We start from the raw sequence: 20,722 nt of genomic DNA, 5'->3' as shown, positions 1-20,722 counted from the left end.
CTCAGGGCTCATCATCTGGGGACTAACAACATTTAATACAAGACAAACCAGATTGAAAAAAAGGTAAATAAATCATAAAATAAAAATGTCAGATTGTCACTTTATTAAAAACATTCAATATATATTTATTTAAAAAATGATAACTAACTAAGTGAATGTAAACAAATATATTTAAAAATCATGAAATGAAATACTTAAATAAAAAGTGAATCAAAAAAATGTATAATAATAATAACAATAATAATAATAATAACAATAACAACCTCCTGGCAGCTCTTCTGTTCCGGTTCAGAAACGTCAGGAGTTTTTTCTGCCGGGGTTTCTGCTTTGGTCTCGTCTTCACAGCTCTTCTCCTCTTCCTCCTCCTTCTCCTCTTCCTCTTTCTTCTCCTCTTCCTCCTCCATCAGTTCCTCCTGTTTCTCCTCCTCTTGCTCTAGTTTCTCCTCCTCCTCTTCCTCCTCTTTAGATTTCTTGGCTGCAGGCTCCTCAGGACTTCTGGAGGGCTGTGGAGACGAGCCGCTGCTCTCCCTCTTGCTTCTGCTCGGACACTGATGTCTGAACAGAGGAGAAGCAGAAGGAGGGTTAGAGATGTGCTTTCTTCTTGTGAATAATGAATCTGTCGAGGCGTTAGTGTTCGGGGAATCCTGAATGTCCTCTTCCAACATGAGAGCAACATGATAACAAAGGTATCCCAACTGTAGCTGTGTACATGACAGGATGTATGATTACCTAGAAGAGCATCAGGACTGTTTGAGGCATATGATAGCTATGTGATTAACATGATGATTCAGCCTCTATGGAGATAGAGTGGCGAAGTCCCTCCCCTTCCGGTGGACCTCCATGGGACCTTATTTCGGAAAAATTATGTATTGAAGTCAATGGAGAGAGAAAGATTATCTTTCGATCCCGTTTGAATTGTGCCACGAATTACACATATGATGTTTGTCAATTTAAAAGATAATTTTGCAAGTCAAACACATTTGTTTGTGTGAAACGCTCAATGAACTACATCTCTGGTCAGCAACACACGTCACCAAGATGGCCGTCATTACTGTCTTGTCAAGAAAACGATTGACTATCCTCACTATCACCACAATGAAACACGTCCTGAAGAAAGTCATGCAAAGCTGCCTGCCTGCCTTCCTTTGATTCTCTCTGAACTGCCTGGTCTTTTTAATGTTCAATGTCAACCATTTGTGCAGATAGCATGAAGTAGAGAAGATCGCTAGCGTTAGCGTTAGCATTTCTCCCCCGAGCTTAAATTGTGTATTATAGAATGATCCATGAATGATCACACCGGTGTGACAGTACTCTTCAAAGGGTTCACGAAATATGACTACTACTCTTATTGTTTAACATTTTGGGTTACTTAATGTTACTTCATGTTAAGGCTAATAAAAATGACAAGGCTGTAATGCTAACTAACGTGCTAGCTACTAGCTAGCTTGATCCAGACACTCCTGGTCCTTTCATCAGACGGGAAGCGAAAGAACGAGCAAGACCCATTGCTGGTATGATAACAACCTGGTACTAAGCACACAGGCATCTTGTTAAAGTTATCTTATCTTAGCCAGCGCCATATAGATAGATTCTATATATATGGCGCTGATCTTAGCTATCTCTTAGTGGAGGAAAACAATTGTGACATCACTCTGGGATTTGTAGTCTTTCTAGTTGCGTATTTTTCATAGTCTTATATTTCAACAGTTTTACGACAAACTGTGACTTTTTTGACATGGAAATGATTTTTTAAGATTGACAAACATCATACGTGTAATTCATGGCACAATTCAAACGGGATCGAAAGATAAGTTTTCTCTCTCCATTGACTTCAATACATTATTTTTCCGACATAAGGTCCCATGGGGCGGAAGTAGATGGGCGTGACTTCGCCACTCTATAGACATATGACAAGCATGCTCATTTCTGACGTGGAGCTAATCTGAAGTAAACATTGAATACTGCTTTCTATTCCTCCATCTGGTGACTGTGTAACTCCCTCTCTTGGATATCAGCATGTGAAGGACACTGCTCAGGAACTAGTTGATGCTCTGTATGTGATGACTACTTCCATTCTGGAGAGGATCACAAATACATGGATCCTGATGTTGAAGCTCAAGCCGGGGACGAGTGATTATTAACATTTTGAAGATTTTGAGAAAAAGTCAGAATTTTGTGAAAAAGTCAGAATTCTGAGAAAAAGTTCGATTTTTTGAGATTTTCAGTAAAAAGCCAACATTTTGATAGAAGTCAGAATTTTGATAAAAAATCTGAATTTTGATAAAAAGTCAGAATTTTGATAAAAAGTCAGAATTTTGAGAAAAAGTCAGAATTTTGATATTTTGAGAAAAAGTCAGAATTTTGATAAAAAGTCAGAATTTTGATAAAAAGTCAGAATTTTGATATTTTCAGAAAAAGTCGGAATTTTGATATTTTCAGAAAAAAACCAACATTTTGAGAACAAGCTCAGTGTTTTGTACATGACAACCGGTATTCCTCCATCTTGTGACTGTGTAACTCCCTCTCTTGGATATCAGCATGTGAAGGACACTGTTCAGGAACTAGTTGATGCTCTGTATGTGATGACTACTTCCATTCTGGAGAGGATCACAAATACATGGATCCTGAGATTGAAGATCAAGCCGGGGACCAGTGAGAGTTTTCTAACAGTTAACGTACCCGTGTTTGAGCTGCCGGTACTTCCTGCTGACATAAACCGTGAGTCGCTTCCCGTTGAACTTCGGAGGATTCTCTTTGCAATCTTCAGCCATTCTCTCCGCTTCCTCCGCCTTATCCATCTCCACGAAGCACTGCAGACACACCATGGATAAATGTATTCCTGTTACTCCTTCACAAAAAACTCCATATCTTCTGTATTTCTTTATGTATAATTGTTAGAAGTTTTCAGATTTTTTTTTGCACGCCTTTAAGAGGTCATATAATTTTATAGAGATTTTGTTCACAAAGCAGATGTCAGTAGGTCTGGCTCTTGTTCTAGTGGTTCTGGTTCTGGTTGTTCTGGCTCTTGTTCTGGCTTTTGTTCTAGTGGTTCTAGTTGTTCTGGTTCTAGTTCTGGCTCTTGTTCTAGTGGTTCTGGTTGTTCTGGTTGTAGTTCTGGCTCTTGTTCTAGTGGTTCTGGTTCTGTACCTCTCTCTTCAGCCAGTTGAGGAAATACTTCCGGACTCTTCATTTAATTTGAGTTAAGCTAAAGTACGTTTTGACAACATTTCTGAATTCAAATCTGATGACAGAGTAAAGATGGTTCTGGTTCTGGTTTTCTAGTTCTGGTTCTTGTGGTTCTGGTTCCTGTGGTTCTGTACCTCTCTCTTCAGCCGGTTGAGGAAATACTTCCGGACTCTTCCGTACGGTTCGGCCAGTTTCAGGACGTCACCGTCGGAGTATTTACACTTCGGGATCTGACCGAGGTAAACAACTTTACTGGATCCACACTGAGGAACACATGAAGAAGAAGAGTCAGGAACACATGAAGAAGAAGAGTGTAGTTCTCCTCAGGTGTTCCAGGTGATGATGAAGGTGATGATGAAGGTGATGATGTTTCTCACCTGGATGGTAGGATAGCTCGTTGAATGGCTGATTCTCACTGGTCGACCGCAGATAGAAGCCGTCACATTACAGCTGTAGAAGGTAGCCATAGCTCGAGCTTCTTCTTCTGTGGTAAACTGAAGATACGCCTGGAGGAGGAGGAGGAGGAGGAGGAGGAGGACTAATTGAAACACCTGACTCTCTTAAAGTACAATTTAAATTATTGTAAATCAGATGTTCCTGCAGCGTACCTCAGGTCTGAGGTCCAGCACCAGATGTTTCACCACCTTCCCAAACGGCTTGGCCAGGGCCAGAAGGTCGTTCATGAACTTATAACCTCGCCTGAAGCCCACGATGTTCACCACCCTCATGCCCTGAAGAGGAAGAGGAGGAGGAGGAGGAAGATATTTAGCAAATATAAAAACATCTAAGTGGTAATAATAAACTCTCTATCAAACGTTGCTCACCCCTTTCCTGGAGTTGTCTGCAGAGAGGAGACGAACAGGGAGGAGGAACAACGTTAGTTTCAACGAAAGAGACAAGTATAAATATCTGAAATATGTTATTAAGATATCCAAAACAAATCTGGAAAATAAAAGGTAAAATATCTGTAACATTTTCAGTAACATTTGTGACAAATGTCAGAGATAATATTCAACAAGTTGACTACTGTAAAAATATATAAAATAATAACAATAAATGATGTTATTGTGCAGTTAGTACCGGTGGTGTCCTCCTCCTCTTCCTCATCTTCCTCCTCGTCCTCCTGCAGCTCGTCCAACGTCACAAAGTCATCCATGTTCTCCAGGAAGTCCTCCTCAAACTGCAACACAATCATCAAATCAGTTCATTATTCAACTTTAAGGAAAGTTAGATTGCAGGTAGATAAACTGTAATTAATATTAATAAGCGTTATAGAGCGTACGCTGTCTGCAGGTAAATAACTGGGAAAGTTGACTCTAAGGAACTGGAAAGGAGGGTCCGGCCGATAGTCGAACCTCAGATTGAAGAGGAACAATGTGGATTCCTTTCTGGTCGTGGAACAACGGATCAGCTTTTTCAAGGTTCAAGGTTCTTTATTGTCAATCTGACATAGCTACAGAGTAATTATGCAGTTGAAAATCTTATTTACTCTCGCAAGGATCCTGGAGGGGGCCTGGGAGTGGCCTTATCTGGTCTACATGTGTTTGTAGACTTGGAGAAGGTGTATGACCGGGTTCCTAGGGAGATACTGTGGGAGGGGCTACGGGAGTATGGCATGAGGGGGTCTCTACTCAGGGCCATCCAATCTCTGTACTCCCAAAGCGAGAGCTGTGTCCGGGTCCTCGGCAGTAAGTCGGATCCATTTCCGGTGAGGGTTGGCCTCCGCCAGGGCTGCGCTTTGTCACCAATCCTGTTCGTGATATTGATGGATAGGATTTTCGAGGCGTAGTCGTGGGGGAGGGGGTCTGCAGTTCGGTGGACTAAGGATTGCACCACTGCTTTTTGCAGATGATGTGGTTCTAATGGCTTCATCGGTCTGCGACCTTCAGCACTCACTGGATCGGCTCGCAGCCGAGTGTGAAGCGGCTGGGATGAGGATCAGCACCTCCAAATCTGAGGCCATGGTTCTCGGCAAGAAACCGATGGACTGTCCACTACAAGTAGGGAATGAGTCCTTACCCCAAGTGAAGGAGTTCAAGTATCTTGGGGTCTTGTTCTCGAGTGAGGGAACAATGGAGCGTGAGATGGGCCGGAGAATCGGAGCGGTACTGCAGTCGCTTTACCGCACCGTTGTGACGAAAAGAGAGCTGAGCCAGAAGGCAAAGCTCTCTGTCTACCAGGCCATTTTTGTTCCTACCCTCACCTATGGTCATGAAGGATGGGTCATGACCGAAAGAACGAGATTGCAGATACAAGCGGCCGAGATGGGTTTTCTCCGCAGGGCGGCTGGCGTCTCCCTTAGTAGTAGTAGTAGTAGTAGTAGTAGTAGTAGTAGTAGTAGTAGTAGTAGTAGTAGTAGTAGTAGTAGTAGTAGTAGTAGTAGTAGTAGTAGTAGTAAACCTTTATTTAGCCAGGAAAATCAATTAAGAACAAATTCTTATTTTTAGGGATAAGGTGAGAAGTTCAGCCATCCGGGAGGGACTCGGAGTAGAGCCACTGCTCCTTCGCGTAGAAAGGAGCCGGTTGAGGTGGTTCGGTCACCTGTTAAGGATGCCGCTTAGTAAGGATGTCACCTGGTAAGGATGCCACCTGGGCGCCTCCCTAGGGAGGTGTTCCAGGCACGTCCAGGGAGGAGACCAAGGGGTAGACATAGGACCAGGTGGAGGGATCATATCTCTACCCAGGACCAGGTGGAGGGATTATATCTCTACCCAGGACCAGGTGGAGGGATTATATCTCTACCCAGGACCAGGTGGAGGGATTATATCTCTACCCAGGACCAGGTGGAGGGATTATATCTCTACCCAGGACCAGGTGGAGGGATTATATCTCTACCCAGGACCAGGTGGAGGGATTATATCTCTACCCAGGACCAGGTGGAGGGATCATATCTCTACCTAGGACCAGGTGGAGGGATCATATCTCTACCCAGGACCAGGTGGAGGGATCATATCTCTACCTAGGACCAGGTGGAGGGATCATATCTCTACCCAGGACCAGGTGGAGGGATTATATCTCTAAGGGAAAGGGAAGTTTGGGGCTCTCTGCTGGAACTGATACCTCCGCGACCCGACCACGGATAAACAGGAGAAGATGGATAATATTAATAAACGTTATAAAGCGTACGCTGTCAGCAGGCGGTTCTCCCTCCTGGTTCTCCTCTGGTTCTGCGTTCGGTTCTTCTTCTGCAGAGACTTCGGGTTCTGGCGCGGCCTCTGACTCCGCCCCCTGCGTGATCTCCCCTGGAGCCCCGCCCACTTCAACAGGTGTGTCATCAGTGACATCATCAGGAACCTGCATAAAGACATTCAAACGTCACCAACTAAAACATGATGTACAAATAACTAATATTAAAGGTCCCATGTCATGCTTTTCCGGTTATTACCCGTCCCCTTGTGTTCTGTAGCTTCTGCATGTAAACGGTCTGCAGAGTCACAAACCCTCAAAGTACACCCTGTAGCGAGTAAAACTCTAACACAGAAAAGACCTGTCTATGCTGCCCCAGAACGCCTCGTTGGACATTTCTCTTTTTCTTCCTGGGTACAGTGACGTGCCCATACCCAAATGGACCCATTGGTCCAAATGGACTTCCTCACACACACAATCTTTTCTCAGCTGCTGCTCCGTCGATTTCTCCTCCCTGAGACGGCGGGACGCGGCGAGGCTGCGAGTCGGTGTGAGCACACACACCGACTCCCAGCCAGGCTGCGTGTGTGTGTGTGTTCGGGCTGGGTTCTGCCGTGTAGGACAGAGAGTGAATACACATACTATACAGAGATGCTGTATGAGAAACCAATGTGAGTTTGGAACATTGAACAATGTCAATCTATTCTAGTAGACCTCAACAATGGAACTATGATCAGTAGAAATGGCCGTGACATGGGACCTTTAAGAAACATTGATAACAGATGCTTTTGTATTATTTATCTTTACTTAAAATGTATTTTATGAATTGTACGTTTATAGAAATGTAAAGTAAATGTTAAAATAAGTTACTACTCCTTCATGTTTCCTCACCTCCTCCTGTTTGACCTCCTGTTCCTCCTCCATAGTTTCCATCACCGTTTCCTCCTCCTCCTCCTCCTTCTCCTCCTCCTCCACATCCTCATTCTCCTTCTCCTCTTCCTCCTCCCCCTCCATGACTCCTGAAACCTCCTCCTCTTCTTCTCCTGCCGCCGGCTGCTCCTCCTCAGCCTCCTCAGCCTCCTCAGCCTTCGGTTCCTCCTCCCTCCTCCTCTCCTCCCGACTCCTGGATCTGGACCTGGAGGAAGAGGAGGCGGTTCTGGGGGGATTTGAGGAGGTTTTGGGGGGGTTTGAGGAGGTTCTGGAGGGGTTTGAGGAGGTTCTTGAGGGGTTTGAGGAGGTTCTGGAGGCGTTTGAGGAGGTTCTGGAGGCGTTTGGTCCTCCGGTCCTTGGGCCTCGAGCGCCTCCAAGTTTCTTGTTCACACTGGAAACAGAAATGTGCCTCAGATGAGATATTCATACATTAAAATAAATAAATACAAATAAAATAATGTACACAGTCTGTTGTCTTTGTTCTGTGTTGTGATTGAATAAAGACAACGGGGGAAAACACACAACTAGTTTACAGTGCATTCCCCGGGGGTGTGACTCACTTGAGGGTCTTGTACTTGGTGCAGATGTTGAGGCGGATGGGTCGGCCCTTGATGGTGAGAGAGTGAACGTTGTAATATTTCACCAGCATCTCCGCGTCCTCCGGAGTCCCCAGCTGCACAAACGCCTGCAAACACAGAAACATTGTACATAGACTCTCCTTGCACTATTTGATCTGTTTTATTGTGTTGCTCTGTTGGAGGAGCCTGGGACCGAAGATTTTCATTTGTACATATCTACACTGTAGCTCTGGGGGGGGGGGGGAATCACCAGGCTCTCCAAGATACTATCGCGATAACTTAATTTGTTTATATCCTGTATTATAACTTTGCTAAGTTCACTTGTTTAATGGTATGCTAAAGTAATGCTCATATCATTACCTGGTCTGTGAGGAACAGGTGTTTCTCCACCTCTCCGAATCGAGCCGCGATGGTCAGCAGCTCCTTCTTATCCTCCTCCTCTCTGGGCATGTTGTTGAAGAAGACCACCTGACTTTCTTGACCTTTGACCTGCCTCACAGGCCGGTCCATTGGAGGATCCATCTGACGATCCATCGGACGATCCATCTGACGATCCATCGGACGATCCATCTGACGATCCATCGGACGATCCATCTGACGATCCATCGGACGATCCATCGGACGATCCATCTGACGATCCATCGGACGATCCATCGGACGATCCATCGGACGATCCATCGAACGATCCATCGGACGATCCATCGAAAGATCCACCGACCGGTCTGAACCTCGGTTGTTTTTCTGAGGGTCAAACATATCATGGAAATGTATCATAAGCAGTGTTGGGACTAACGCGTTACAAACTAATGCGTTACTGTAACGCAACTACCTTTTGCGGTAACTAATAACGTTACTAGTTACCTATTCCCATTCAGTAACGCCGTTACTGTGATTTAAATGGGTGCGTTACTGCGTTACATTATGTGGTCCAACTGAACCGAATCTCCGTGCGGATGTAACTTACAGACGAATACAGTGATGTCCTCTCACAGTACCATGGAAAAGTGAAAGTGACCAGAGAGGAGTGATGATTGGTTAACGCGGGGTAACATTTCAGGGTAAGCCAATCAGAGACAGAGTTGGGCAGGTCTTGCCTTATGGGGAAAATACACAGACACACAAACACTTGCTAACACACACACATACACAGCAACGCCCACCACCAGCACACACACACACACACACACACACACACACACAATGGCAGATATCAGCGAGAGCAGCAGCGCATTTACAACTTGGAGATATAACCACTATTTTCAATTTGTGGATAAAGGACGCAAAAAATATTACGGTCAAATGTAAACTGTGTGCAGGACAGAAAGCATTGTCCACATCGAATAACAGCAATGCCAATCTCCTGAAGCACCTAACTAATGTACATGGGGCTATAAAACTAGTCGCCAAAGACCCCACCGTCTGAACCACCGGCAGTGACCCAGATGGAGCAACACCATCTAAACAGCCAAAAAAAGATTTTTTTTAAATCGCCACATGTCACTCAGAGTCAACGAAACAGATTGATTGCCAGGTATGTTGTTGAGGACATACTGCCCATCGCAACGGTCGAGTCTGTTGCCTTCAGAGAACTAGTCAGCAAAATACCAGTGAAAGCAGTGAAAGCAGGACCACAGTGCAGAAAGACCTTTTCCAACAACACAAAAACTTGTATTTTTATTGTTATTATTTTTTTTAAGTAAAGTAACTTGTTACTAGTTACTTTTATAATTTAGTAACTAATAAAGTAACTAGTTACTTTTTTGAGAGCAGTAACTTTAACTATTACTAGTTACTTTTTTAAAGTAACTTGCCCAACACTGATCATAAGTCAATATATATAGGTTTATCTTGGGTTGATCTTCTCAAAGTTTAAATCAAACCCTAACTACTAAATGTTCTCAGACAGAAGGGTGTTGCCTTGACAATTATCATATGGATGTTAGGTTTTATGGTTTGTTAGGTTTTATACTTCCCCTTCTGTCACTGATGTGATGCCTCTGTGGGTTCATCTGGAGAGGGTGTGGCTGTGCTGTGTCCAGCCTTGATTGCAGTGACTCAGGGCACCTGGGTCTGGTGCCCTTCAGCTACTTAAAGCCTCTCTGCTTTCTCATACAGGCACCCGGTTTTGTTGAGTATGCTGTTTGTTATTTCAGTTGCTTTACTTTGTGCACCTCAACACCCTCACACATACATGTCCATGCAACCCTCACCCTGCATTTACACTACTGATACCACTGACGTCCACACCTCATGCTTTACTTATTTTGCACTTCATTAAATTTGGTTAATTTGAATTACTTGCTTAAAGGGGACCTATCATGCAAAATGCACTTTTGTACGTCTTTTCTACATGAATATGTGTCCCCGGTGTTCCAGGGAACTCACCAAGTGTCAGAAAACACAACCCTCTCTATTTTCCTCCATACCCAAATCTCTAAAAAAGGGGCTGCAACGGATCTGATAAAAACTGATCCAGATTTGAACACTGTCCTGACGTCAGGACGGTGGCGCTACGGCTATTGGGCCAACTCCACCAATCAGGAGGAGACAGCCACGGCCATTGCCGTTCAAAAGCGCTGGAGACGCTGTAGTACATATGCCAGGCCTGTAGGTGGTGCTGTTCTCACAGAATCAGCCCTTGCAGAGCAGAGCTAAACAAAGTGCAAATTGAGCGAAATGAGGCATGGCTAAAATGCATGATCTGTTTGGTATTTTGAAAACAGAAACGTATAAATATACCTTATATAGGTATGGCCCTACAATATATCATTTAAATATACCATGATAGGTCCACTTTAAATAAACATATGTTATTAAGCGTTGATATGGTGTGTCTCCCCTTTGTTGTGGCCTTTTGAGCCAGGTCATAACATGGAGACTCGTCCTACGGGTTATTTTGTAGAAAGTTTGGTTAAAAGTTTGTGTAGTGCCTCAGAGCACATGGTGTCGTTGAGCAGCTGATTAGTTGATGTGGTCCAGCTGTGTGCTGGCGTGGCGCTGCTATTGGGAGACACATCATGTATTTTGTGTTTCAGGAGAAAACAAATATGTCTCAAAACCAGAAATTCAGCAGAAGATACAAAGAGGTTTCTGCAGGAATGAGTTTCCTAGCTTCCTGTCCCCTGGTCTGGAGGTCAATGGTTTCCTGAGTGTGTTTTTGGTTGTTATCCTGAGGTCTGTGGTTAACACGAGCTGAAGAGATTTTAACGTTGTTGTGACATAAAATACGTCAGTAAATACTAGGGATGAGAATTTGAAAGCAAATGTATATTCGAATATTCGACCCCCAAAAAACGGTTAACCGATTAACCGAAATGTACATATCCTATAAAAAAAGAAAGAAAGTGTGAACATTTTTTACATAAAAATAAAAAATAATAATTTAGAAAAATAAATAAACACATGTTCTAATAAGTATAGAAACCAAGTCGAATTTGTCAAATGTATTGAACTGGTGATCACAGTTTGAACAGTTGACAGCTATAGGCCGACAGCTTTCATGCTTAAAACATAACTTGGTTTTTAAATGAAAGAGGGATCATACACGAACAACAGAACGGGTTAGGGTAACGTAACCCTATCACAACAACCTGTAACAGGGTCTATGCACAGAATGCAGCTATTCAATACTCATTCTTGTTTAAGAGTATGAGCATGTCTACTCAGGGGAGAGGCGGGTGCGGAGGCAATTCACAATCAGGCCAGCTGTAGAGAAGACCCTCTCAGCTGGAATGTGGGCATAAGATGAGGTTTGAGTCTGCGTGATCTGCGTGTAGCGAGGGGCAGCAGCCATACCATTAGCTAAACTAACTAGATCTGATGGATTTGGACATAAACGCGAGTGAAGTACCGGACGAGAGAGAGAGATCAGCACCTGCAGCTCTGCCCGCTGTGAGGGACCGGTGAGCGGAGCAAAACACACCTTTAGACCTAACACACTTAGCTATGGCACTGTCGTATACATTGAATTATTCCATTTGATCATATGTAATCAACTCGGGCACCACTCCCAAAAAAAACAAAAATATTACAATAAAAATATTCATAACTCATATTCTCATATCTGAATAATTTCGAATATTCTAACATTCGATTAATCGTTCCCATCCCTAGCAAATACATCACTGGAGGATTTAAAAACAGAGGTTGCTCTTGTTGTTCTTGTTCTTTATTGGTTGACCTCGGTGAAGGACGACAAACCACCTCCCATATTCTTTGTTGTTACTCTTTTTCACTTTTTTCTCTCAATTTCATTTTTTTTGTCACAATATGACTTTAGAATGTCAATAGGCTCCAACTCCCTGCACTACATTGACCATAACTGGATCCCACAATTTAAAGAATAGTTTACCTGAACTTACTGAAGGTTGCCTTTTCGTTTTACCTTGACTCTTTTAATTGCAGTTTGTGAGGCCTAGTTTCTAACCTAGTTCCCACACTTCCCGTTCTGAGTCCTTTACCCCTACTACATGGTACAACTCTATATTTCATGCAATATACCCGACTACAGCAGCAGCGTTGAAAGTGTGTGCAGGTACCTCGATGACCTGCAGTCTGCGGGACAGGTAGAAGGTGATGGGCTTCCCGTAGAGATTGGCCTGGTGCTGCTGGTAGTAGTTCACCATGTCCAGAGCCTCCTCGTGGCTGTGCAGCTCCAGGAAGGCCTGCAGGAGACAACGTGAGAACAGACCTCCAGATGGTGCGTGCTCTCTGGTGCAAGTAAAGGTGTACAGTCCGACTGAAGCATCCTTTGTGCTCCAGTCAATCCTCTCAGTAAACACAGAGCTTAATCCAGATCAGATGCACGCTGAAGGCTCACTGATCCTTTCAGACTTGATCGGACCATTCAAGTATTATCGTAATTCTCTGTGCTGTTTTCAGAACATCTTGCCTACGGTTCTTTTGGTGTCCAAGGAGGACAGGAAGGATTATACCTGATGTTCACCTGAGGCCTGTACTACGAAGCCGGATTTTCGCTTAGCCAGCTGACTTCAGGGAAAACTCGGGCTTTCCGGTCCTACGACGCTGGTTCTCTTTTTAGCGGGCTAGATTTCCATGGTAACTTATGCTGAGCGGCTAACCTCCTCGGGAGGAGGTTAGGTTGCAGGCTAAGAGATCAACTCAGTGAAAGCACCGCCTGCTGACCAATCAGAGCTCCGTGTGCGGAGTTTAAAGCTATCAAGTCATATTACAGGATAGAGGAAATACAGAAAAACTGCCGTTGCAGGAAAGACGGCCGGCAAAAATCAACTGACTGTGTGAACGTGAAAATTAATAGAATATCCCCTCCCATCTTCAGAGCAATCTGACTATTATAACATTAGCGTTAAGAAAGCTTACTTAAATATCTGCCACGACATAAGTAACCGGATCAGAGTAACATTAAGTACAGTCCGCGGCACTGTGAGTGCAGACGTCGATGTGTCCCATTATCATTCATATCATATCACATCATAATGTATCATATATTTCCTTATCTGAGTCAGCTGAGCCGTATCTGGCCGTGCAACACTCACAGTGTCACATACTGTATGCAGAAGTATTATTTTAAGCAACACATTAAGTTGACGAAACACTCGAGTCAAATGTAATTAAAGTCAGATCGTGTCTTGGACGGGGCAGTGATATCATAAACCTGTTAATGAACGCATTCAAACACTTTTTCTGTTACCAGCTGTATTCACCTTGCAGGTGCAGCTATGTGGCTTTGATCCTGGATAAAGTGTTTAAGTCATGGATGTTTAAAGTTGAACTTCTTCATATTTGACTAATATTAAAGTTCACTTTTCATTCAGGAAGTATGACGCTGCGCTGTCAGTACGCTTGTCCATGTTTGTGATTGGTCGAATGCTCCAAATACCACCCCTTTCATGTGAACGCGCACCTAACTAGATAGGACACGGCTGGCTTGAGCGATCCACTTGATAACCAGCGTCGTAGTACAGTTTAGCGAGAGCGCGTATGTTTTGGATTGGGCCAACCGGCTAACTCAAACATATCCAGGTTAGGACAATCCGGCTTCGTAGTACAGGCCTCAGGTGCAGTTGTGTAAGCATCTCCACACAGGTTAGCTTTTGTTGTGTAGAAACAGTTTCTCACCTTGTTGTTGAGCACCAGGTGTTCCCTCAGGCGTCCGAAGGGCTCTGTGAAGGCGAACAGAGTTTTGTTGCTGAGCGGCTTCCTGTCGTACTTCACCACCACCACCCTGCTCCTCAGCTGCAAACACAACACAGAAACACCACTGATTACCACCGTGTGCATACTTTTGATCTTTCTTCAGAACAGCAGATCCAAATAGCCTCGCACGGGGAACCAACTTCCACCATGTCCTCAGCAAACACAAACATGAAACCAGACCAGGAACGCACACAGAGAGAAGTTTACAATCTGCTGTAAACTCCTCCAGAAATAAAGCAGAGGGCACCAGACGTGTTTGTAACATGTGGAAGAGTTTCTCTTTAGTGGACGACTCCACCGTTTTGGGTGGAGGTGGATTAGTGACCGTGGATCAGTACAGAGAGGAACAAACCTTATCCTGTGGCGGCGGGTTCTTCCCTGACAGATCGGTACCTCCTCCTCCTCCTCCTGACACACAAACACACACACACACACACAGCATTAACATGTTTATATATTCATAAACTGCTTAAGTGTACCTTAAGTCTGGGCACTTCTATCCTTAAAACAGTTTTCTTAACAACTTACTCCAACAATGTACATGTTTGTATGTTGTCATCATGATAAGATTAGAAGCACATGTTGAGGAGTGAGATCCTGAATGCCTTCAGATGGTACTGACACAATGTGAGACCCTGAATGCCTTCAGATGGTACTGACACAATGTGAGATCCTGAATGCCTTCAGATGGTACTGACACAATGTGAGACCCTGAATGCCTTCAGATGGTACTGACACAATGTGAGACCCTGAATGCCTTCAGATGGTACTGACACAATGTGAGACCCTGAATGCCTTCAGATGGTACTGACACAATGTGAGACCCTGAATGCCTTCAGATGGTACTGACACAATGTGAGACCCTGAATGCCTTCAGATGGTACTGACACAATGTGAGATCCATCGGGTGAAACGATTTCTCACCATTTGACTTTTTTTTCTCACAATGACTTTTTTCCCAAAATTTGACTTTTTTTTTGTCACGATTTGACTTTTTTCAAACAAATGGACGTTATCACAATTTTACCTGTTTCTCAAAATTTTACTTTTTTCTTCCAATTTTACTTTTTTGTCTCAATTTTACTTTCCCCACACCCAGTTTTAAGGCCCTCAAAAACTCATTCATGGAACAAGAATAATTACTTTTTATGTCAATAAAACTCGAACTAGTTCAGTCATAATGGTAATATCTCTGCTGCAGGACATCGACTGCAGCTCATTCACTTTTTATTTTACAATTTGACTTATTTTTCCTAAAATGTAACTTTTTTCTCCCAATTTGACTTTATTCTCACAATTTCAGAGAATAAGTCCTTCGCTCCAACCACGTCATAATGCTAAAGTCTCACCCCAGCTGGAGGTCTGAGACGAGGGTCCAGCTCCCAGCAGCCCTTCAGACATGTTGGGGCGCAGGAGACCCCCCCCACTGGAAGAGAGGCAACAAACAGACAGTTAAACGCACATTTAACATTAAAGGGCAGGAGAGACACTAAACACTGATATACACCTTGAAGCGAGCAGGACTTCTTTACAGATCAACAAACATGATGACAGTGCTTTAAGATCACATTTAGAACCACTCAAATATAATGTTACACAATGCGAGAAACACGAGGCCACGGTGAGTAAAATGTGACAAGAAGAGCAGAAATAAGTTCAGAGTTCAGAGGGTAAAGGTCCGTTTGTTTAACGAGCATTTCAGATAAGGAGCTCATAGGAACATAAAACTTCGAGCTGAACATGTTCTGTGACTTAGTTTGAATTGTGTCTTCAGGAGAAAGTTTGTTTAAAGTACTGGAAGAGTTGCAGAACCAGAGCCACTAGATGTGAGTTCCTGTGGAGGAAAACACCCTCAACCTGGAAACCTTTCCATTCAATGGGATCAGTTCCAGTAAAGCATTGATTATGCAACTCTATTCAGACGGGCTTTAGTGTCTCTTACCTTCTGCCGGAGGACATGCCAGGGTCCCAGTCAGGATACCTGGAAACAGCATTCACCACAAGTTAAATCTCAACAAAAACCCACTAAAGTGTCCGTGCCGATGTCCAAAGTGCGTCCGTGACTCACATGTTGAGCAGCTGCCGGCGGTTTTCATCATGTCGAAGTCCGTTGATGTGCTGGTTCCACTCCTGAGGGTCCAAAACACAGATTTACTGACGCCCTACGAGCCCTTTATAACCCCAGGAGAACCTTAAAGGAATAGTTCACCCAAATAATAAATACAATTCAAGAGTTTTAGTGAAAAATAATGAATAATCCCAGGGTCTCAGAGTCCAGATTACCCTCACACTGAAGGAGATTAGAAAGTCACCAGAAAAGGTAATTCCCTGATCTTTGTGATGTTTTATAACAGGACCCTCCCACTCCCCTTTTTCTAAGGTTTGGAAATGTGTCTAACATTTGTCTTTTTTCTCATAATTTGATATTTGATTTTTTTTCTAACATTAGACTTTTTCTCCTAATTTTGACTTTTTTCTAAAAAATTGTGACTTTTTTCTAAAAAATTGTGACTTTTTTTCTAAATAATTGAAGTTTTTCTCACAATTTGACATTTTTCTCCTAATTTTGACTTTTTCTCATTAAGATTTTTTTTTAACATTTCTCTCAGAACTTGATTTTTTTCTAACAATTGACTTTTTTTTAGTATTTTGACTTTTTTCTCCCACATTTTTTTTTTACATTAGACTTTCTCATAATTTAACTTTTTTCTCAAATATGACTTTTCTCTCAGAACTTCAACTTTTTCTAACAATTGACTTTTTCCTCCCAATTCTGACTTTTTATGAATTTCACTTTTTTTTTTTAAATTGACTCCTTCAGTGTTTGACTTTTTTTCACAATTCGACTTTTTTCTAAAAATTAAAATTCTCCCAAAATGACTTTTTCAGAATTTTCACTTTTTTTTTCTCAGAATTTTCACTTTTTCTAACATTCAACTGTTTTCTTAGAATTCTGACTTTTAGTAGCAATGTTTAAACACTAGTCAACTCACACATAATAATAATAATTTCAATTTTTATAGCGCCTTTCAATAGGGTTAGGGTTTAGGGTTAGGCCTAGTTATTTTGAGAGGGAGTGATGTCATCATGTGAACAGATGCAGATTTTGTCAAGTATCTGTCCAGCTGTGCTGCTCTGATTCTCATTGATGCTTACATTAATTTTCACATCTTTCTGTTTGACTTCCAGCAGTCAAAATCTGTAAAAAATCAAAGTGAATACATTGTCTAGCTGGAGGAAGGTGAACGTCTCCTCTAAGATGTTGGAGAGACCCACGTCTGACTGAACAACTGCACAGCTTCAGGTGTCAACAAATGAAAACATGCTGAAACTAAATGTAATGCAAACTGTCTCTGGAAACACGAGGACAGAAGACTGGAGCTCTGAGACATTTAACGTTAGTCCCAAATCCACCTCAGACCAGGAGGCAGAGAACCATGTGGTGGAAACAACTCGAGGAGAAGTATGCAAGTATTAAAATGACCTGAGAAAGAAGAGTGTGCAAGTACTAACAAAGCACTGTGGTGAGTTTTACTACATATATAAAAGGTACTCGGTAGAGGTAAGCAAGGATTATCAGCAAAGTGTGTAACTAGAAAGTCAGCATTTTACAAGAGGAGGAAGAAGTAGAGCCTTCAATGCAGTACATGTATTAAAACACACTGTGAAAATATTCAAGTAATATCCCTGCGTCTCATCTACCGTTGAGCATGGTAAGAGGAAGGAGTCTGGCGGTACTCACCATGGTGGAGTGAACGTCAAAGTCACAAAGAGAGCACACGTGGGGGAACATGTTGGGCGTGGATCCCAAGAAGTCCTGGATTTTCCCGTTGGACGGCAGCGCTCCCATCCTCCGCGGCAGGAAGGGGTCGGACGGGGTCGAACCGCCGTAGGACTCTCGATCGGAAAGATCAGAAAACTGCCTTTCTCTTCCTCCACCTCCACCACCTCCGAAGTTTACCCCAAATCCCTGGCTCGAATCCTGCATCGATCCGAACCCAAAGTCTGCAGAGGGCCGTGAAGAACCAAGAGAAGAAGAAGAAGAAGAACCCATCCTCCCCTCCCATCCTCCTCCTCCTCCTCCTCCTCCTCGGTACCCTGCGTCCAAATTCATACTCGAAGCAGTCGCTCTCCGATCTCCAACGTCCACTTTTCGGCTTTTCAGCTGCATGAGGATTCGAGGCAGTGATTCCACGCTGATTTCCTCCTCGGGGATATCAGCCAAAGCGTCCAGGTCGGAGGGAGAAAGACCCAAACTGGCAAAAAGCTTCATGGTGTTGCTGATATGGCCTCGACGCGACATTTGGGAACCACCACCCTCCTGGTTCTCCATGATGCCAACACCACTACCAACACCTGAGGACATTGACATTCCCCCCATTTGCCGATTGGATCTCTGATCGTTCATGCTGTAGTTTAAAGTCTCAGCGGCGGCCAGAAGTCCTCGACCGGCAGCAAAATGTTTCTGACCGCCGTCTGACTGCGACTTCTGAGACATGACGCCACAAAAGAGCAGCCAAGATTAAGAAATGAGGCCGGCAGCAGCCAAAAAAATGTGTTTGGATTCTTTTAAAGGATGGTGGAAAGTCAGTTTGTGCAAAAAGGGGAAGGGGATTCTTTCTCTTCTGTTTGCTGAAACACAAGGAGGTAGAAACTCTTCAGACGCTGACAGCTAACGGAGGATAAAGACGGATTCGTTAACAGTTTTGATTTCTGAGACATGAAGGTAAAGAAGAAGGAGACAGAACTAAAGACATCCAGACGGAGGGAGAACCATGAGCTGCAAACATCCTCGTTGAAACATGAGGATCTCTGAGGAACGGTGTCACACAAATATATCAAAGAGAGAAAAAGATAAGCCTCAGATAAAGCACGGGGTCTGTAAAATGTGAAGGAACAAAAAGCATGAGCACTTACAATGAGAGAAGCTGCAGAACTGGAGCAAAACACAGAGACATTTTAAACCTTTGAGTAGCATTGAGAAATGATGGGGAACCAGAAAGAATCAGCTTTTTACAAGAGGTGGAAGAAGCAGAGACTTTAATGTACTCATGAAAATACTGCATAACAAGTCAAAGACCTGCATTCAAAACCTTATGCAAGTAGAAGTATGTGAGTATTCAAATGTACGTTCAAAGTATTAATTGTGCAGCACAAGCTCTTATACAGCGCTGTGGAATACTTTCACTACATATATAAGTACCAAGTCAAAGTATTCAGGAATTATCAGCTACTGCTACTAGAACACTCAAAGGTCTCATGAGTTTATCAGTGAACTGTTTTGTGACGAGGCATTTTACAACTGATCCAATTCATTCATTAAGATTAAGAAAGAGGACTCCTCTGCTAGGAGAAGGATAAAAACGTTCATATCTGCCTATTTCTTTACTTAGCCTACCCACGAGTTTGTGAAGTTATGTTAAAGGTCCCATGTCATGGCCATTTCTACTGATCATAATTCCTTTGTTGAGGTCTACTAGAATAGATTTACATTGTTCCAAACTCACATTGGTTTCTCATACAGCATCTCTGTATAGTATGTGTATTCACTCTCTGTCCTAAACGGCTTGTTGGAGCTCCCCCCCTCCCTGTGAGCCCAGTGGCCGTCTGCGAGACAGCGAGACACAGCGGAACCCAGCCCGAACACACACACACACACACACACACACACATACACACGCAGCGTCCCGCCATCTCAGGGAGGAGAAATCGGCGGAGCTGCAGCTGAGAAAAGATTGAGTGTGTGTGTGTGTGTGAGGAAGGAACGTAACGTAACGGCTCCACGGATTGGTCCATTTTGACCAATCCACGGAGGGGTCGTTGTTACGTCACTTGGTTCCCGGAAGAAAACAATGGAAAAAGAGAAATGTCCAACGAGGCGTTCTGGGGCAGCATAGACAGGTCTTCTCTGTGTTAGAGTTTTACTCTCTACAGGGTGTACTTTGAGGGTTTGTGACTCTGCAGACCGTTTACATGCAGAAAAACCTTCATAACACAAGGGGACGGGTAATAACCGGAAAAGCATGACATGGGACCTTTAAGACTTTATGTTATTTATGTGACTTGTAATGTACTTCATGTTGTTATGTCTTGTGGATTTTTGTGTATTGTCTTAAGTGAGGTCATAGAAAACTATTTCTGTTTAAAAAGTTAGCAATGGTGTTGTATGAAAGGAGAGAAGGTGAGCACTCCCCTCGACAAGGATGGAATTGGCCCTAGTGGCCATCAACACATATACGGTTAAGGCACTGCCACTTACTTCGTGGCATGGCATCTATAACCAGATTTTTTTTTAATATTTTTTTTATAGCTGCCCACTGCTCCTAGTACTAGACTCCTGGTACTAGGATGGGTTAAAAGCAGAGAACACATGTCACTGTGTGCTGCATGTGTGACCATTAGAGGTTTCATCCCTCCCATTCTATCTATCTATCTATCTATCAAAATACCTTTGCTAAAATAATACAATATTAATTCCAGATTGTGTTTTCTAACAGCAGGCCGATTCAATGAGTATTTAGAGAAACGTCTTAAGTTAAAGTCTGGACTGATTTAAAGGCAAATAACAGCAAAAAGGTCAAGAATAAAACACGTTAGAGAAAAAGCTAACTTTAGCATTGGCTGCTAACGGGATTTAGCTGCTAAATGCTAATAACAGTCGTTATTTAACGTGATTTAGATCTTTACTTCAAGGTGTCCAGTGTGCAGGTTTTACATAAAGCCGT

General features: G+C 43.2%; 1 protein-coding gene and 1 non-coding gene across 2 annotated transcripts in view; one reads left to right on the top strand and one right to left on the bottom strand.

The window, feature by feature from the left end:
• LOC117482562 (matrin-3-like) overlaps positions 1-20,722 on the bottom strand; it is a 30,742-nt gene that overhangs the window by 9,871 nt on the left and 149 nt on the right. Inside the window, exons 2-19 of the mRNA XM_034130697.1 lie at positions 17,740-18,629; positions 16,066-16,127; positions 15,940-15,978; positions 15,344-15,423; positions 14,350-14,408; positions 13,920-14,036; positions 12,359-12,484; positions 8,181-8,561; positions 7,803-7,927; positions 7,204-7,633; positions 6,313-6,480; positions 4,267-4,366; positions 4,011-4,027; positions 3,795-3,917; positions 3,564-3,692; positions 3,321-3,449; positions 2,680-2,810; positions 264-555 (exon numbers count right to left, since the gene is read on the bottom strand). Of these exons, the coding sequence (XP_033986588.1) occupies positions 264-555; positions 2,680-2,810; positions 3,321-3,449; positions 3,564-3,692; positions 3,795-3,917; positions 4,011-4,027; positions 4,267-4,366; positions 6,313-6,480; positions 7,204-7,633; positions 7,803-7,927; positions 8,181-8,561; positions 12,359-12,484; positions 13,920-14,036; positions 14,350-14,408; positions 15,344-15,423; positions 15,940-15,978; positions 16,066-16,127; positions 17,740-18,495 (3,264 nt within the window). The 5' untranslated portion in view covers positions 18,496-18,629. The remainder of the gene's footprint in view (positions 1-263; positions 556-2,679; positions 2,811-3,320; positions 3,450-3,563; positions 3,693-3,794; positions 3,918-4,010; positions 4,028-4,266; positions 4,367-6,312; positions 6,481-7,203; positions 7,634-7,802; positions 7,928-8,180; positions 8,562-12,358; positions 12,485-13,919; positions 14,037-14,349; positions 14,409-15,343; positions 15,424-15,939; positions 15,979-16,065; positions 16,128-17,739; positions 18,630-20,722) is intronic.
• On the top strand, positions 20,157-20,289 carry LOC117482580. The gene has a single exon (XR_004555898.1). It is a non-coding gene; the product is annotated as a U6atac minor spliceosomal RNA (small nuclear RNA).

Source organism: Trematomus bernacchii, unplaced genomic scaffold (genome assembly GCF_902827165.1).
Source record: "Trematomus bernacchii unplaced genomic scaffold, fTreBer1.1, whole genome shotgun sequence".
NCBI lineage: Eukaryota > Metazoa > Chordata > Actinopteri > Perciformes > Nototheniidae > Trematomus > Trematomus bernacchii.
Note: the sequence above shows the minus strand (reverse complement) of the source record. Positions and strands in the feature narration are given on the sequence as shown.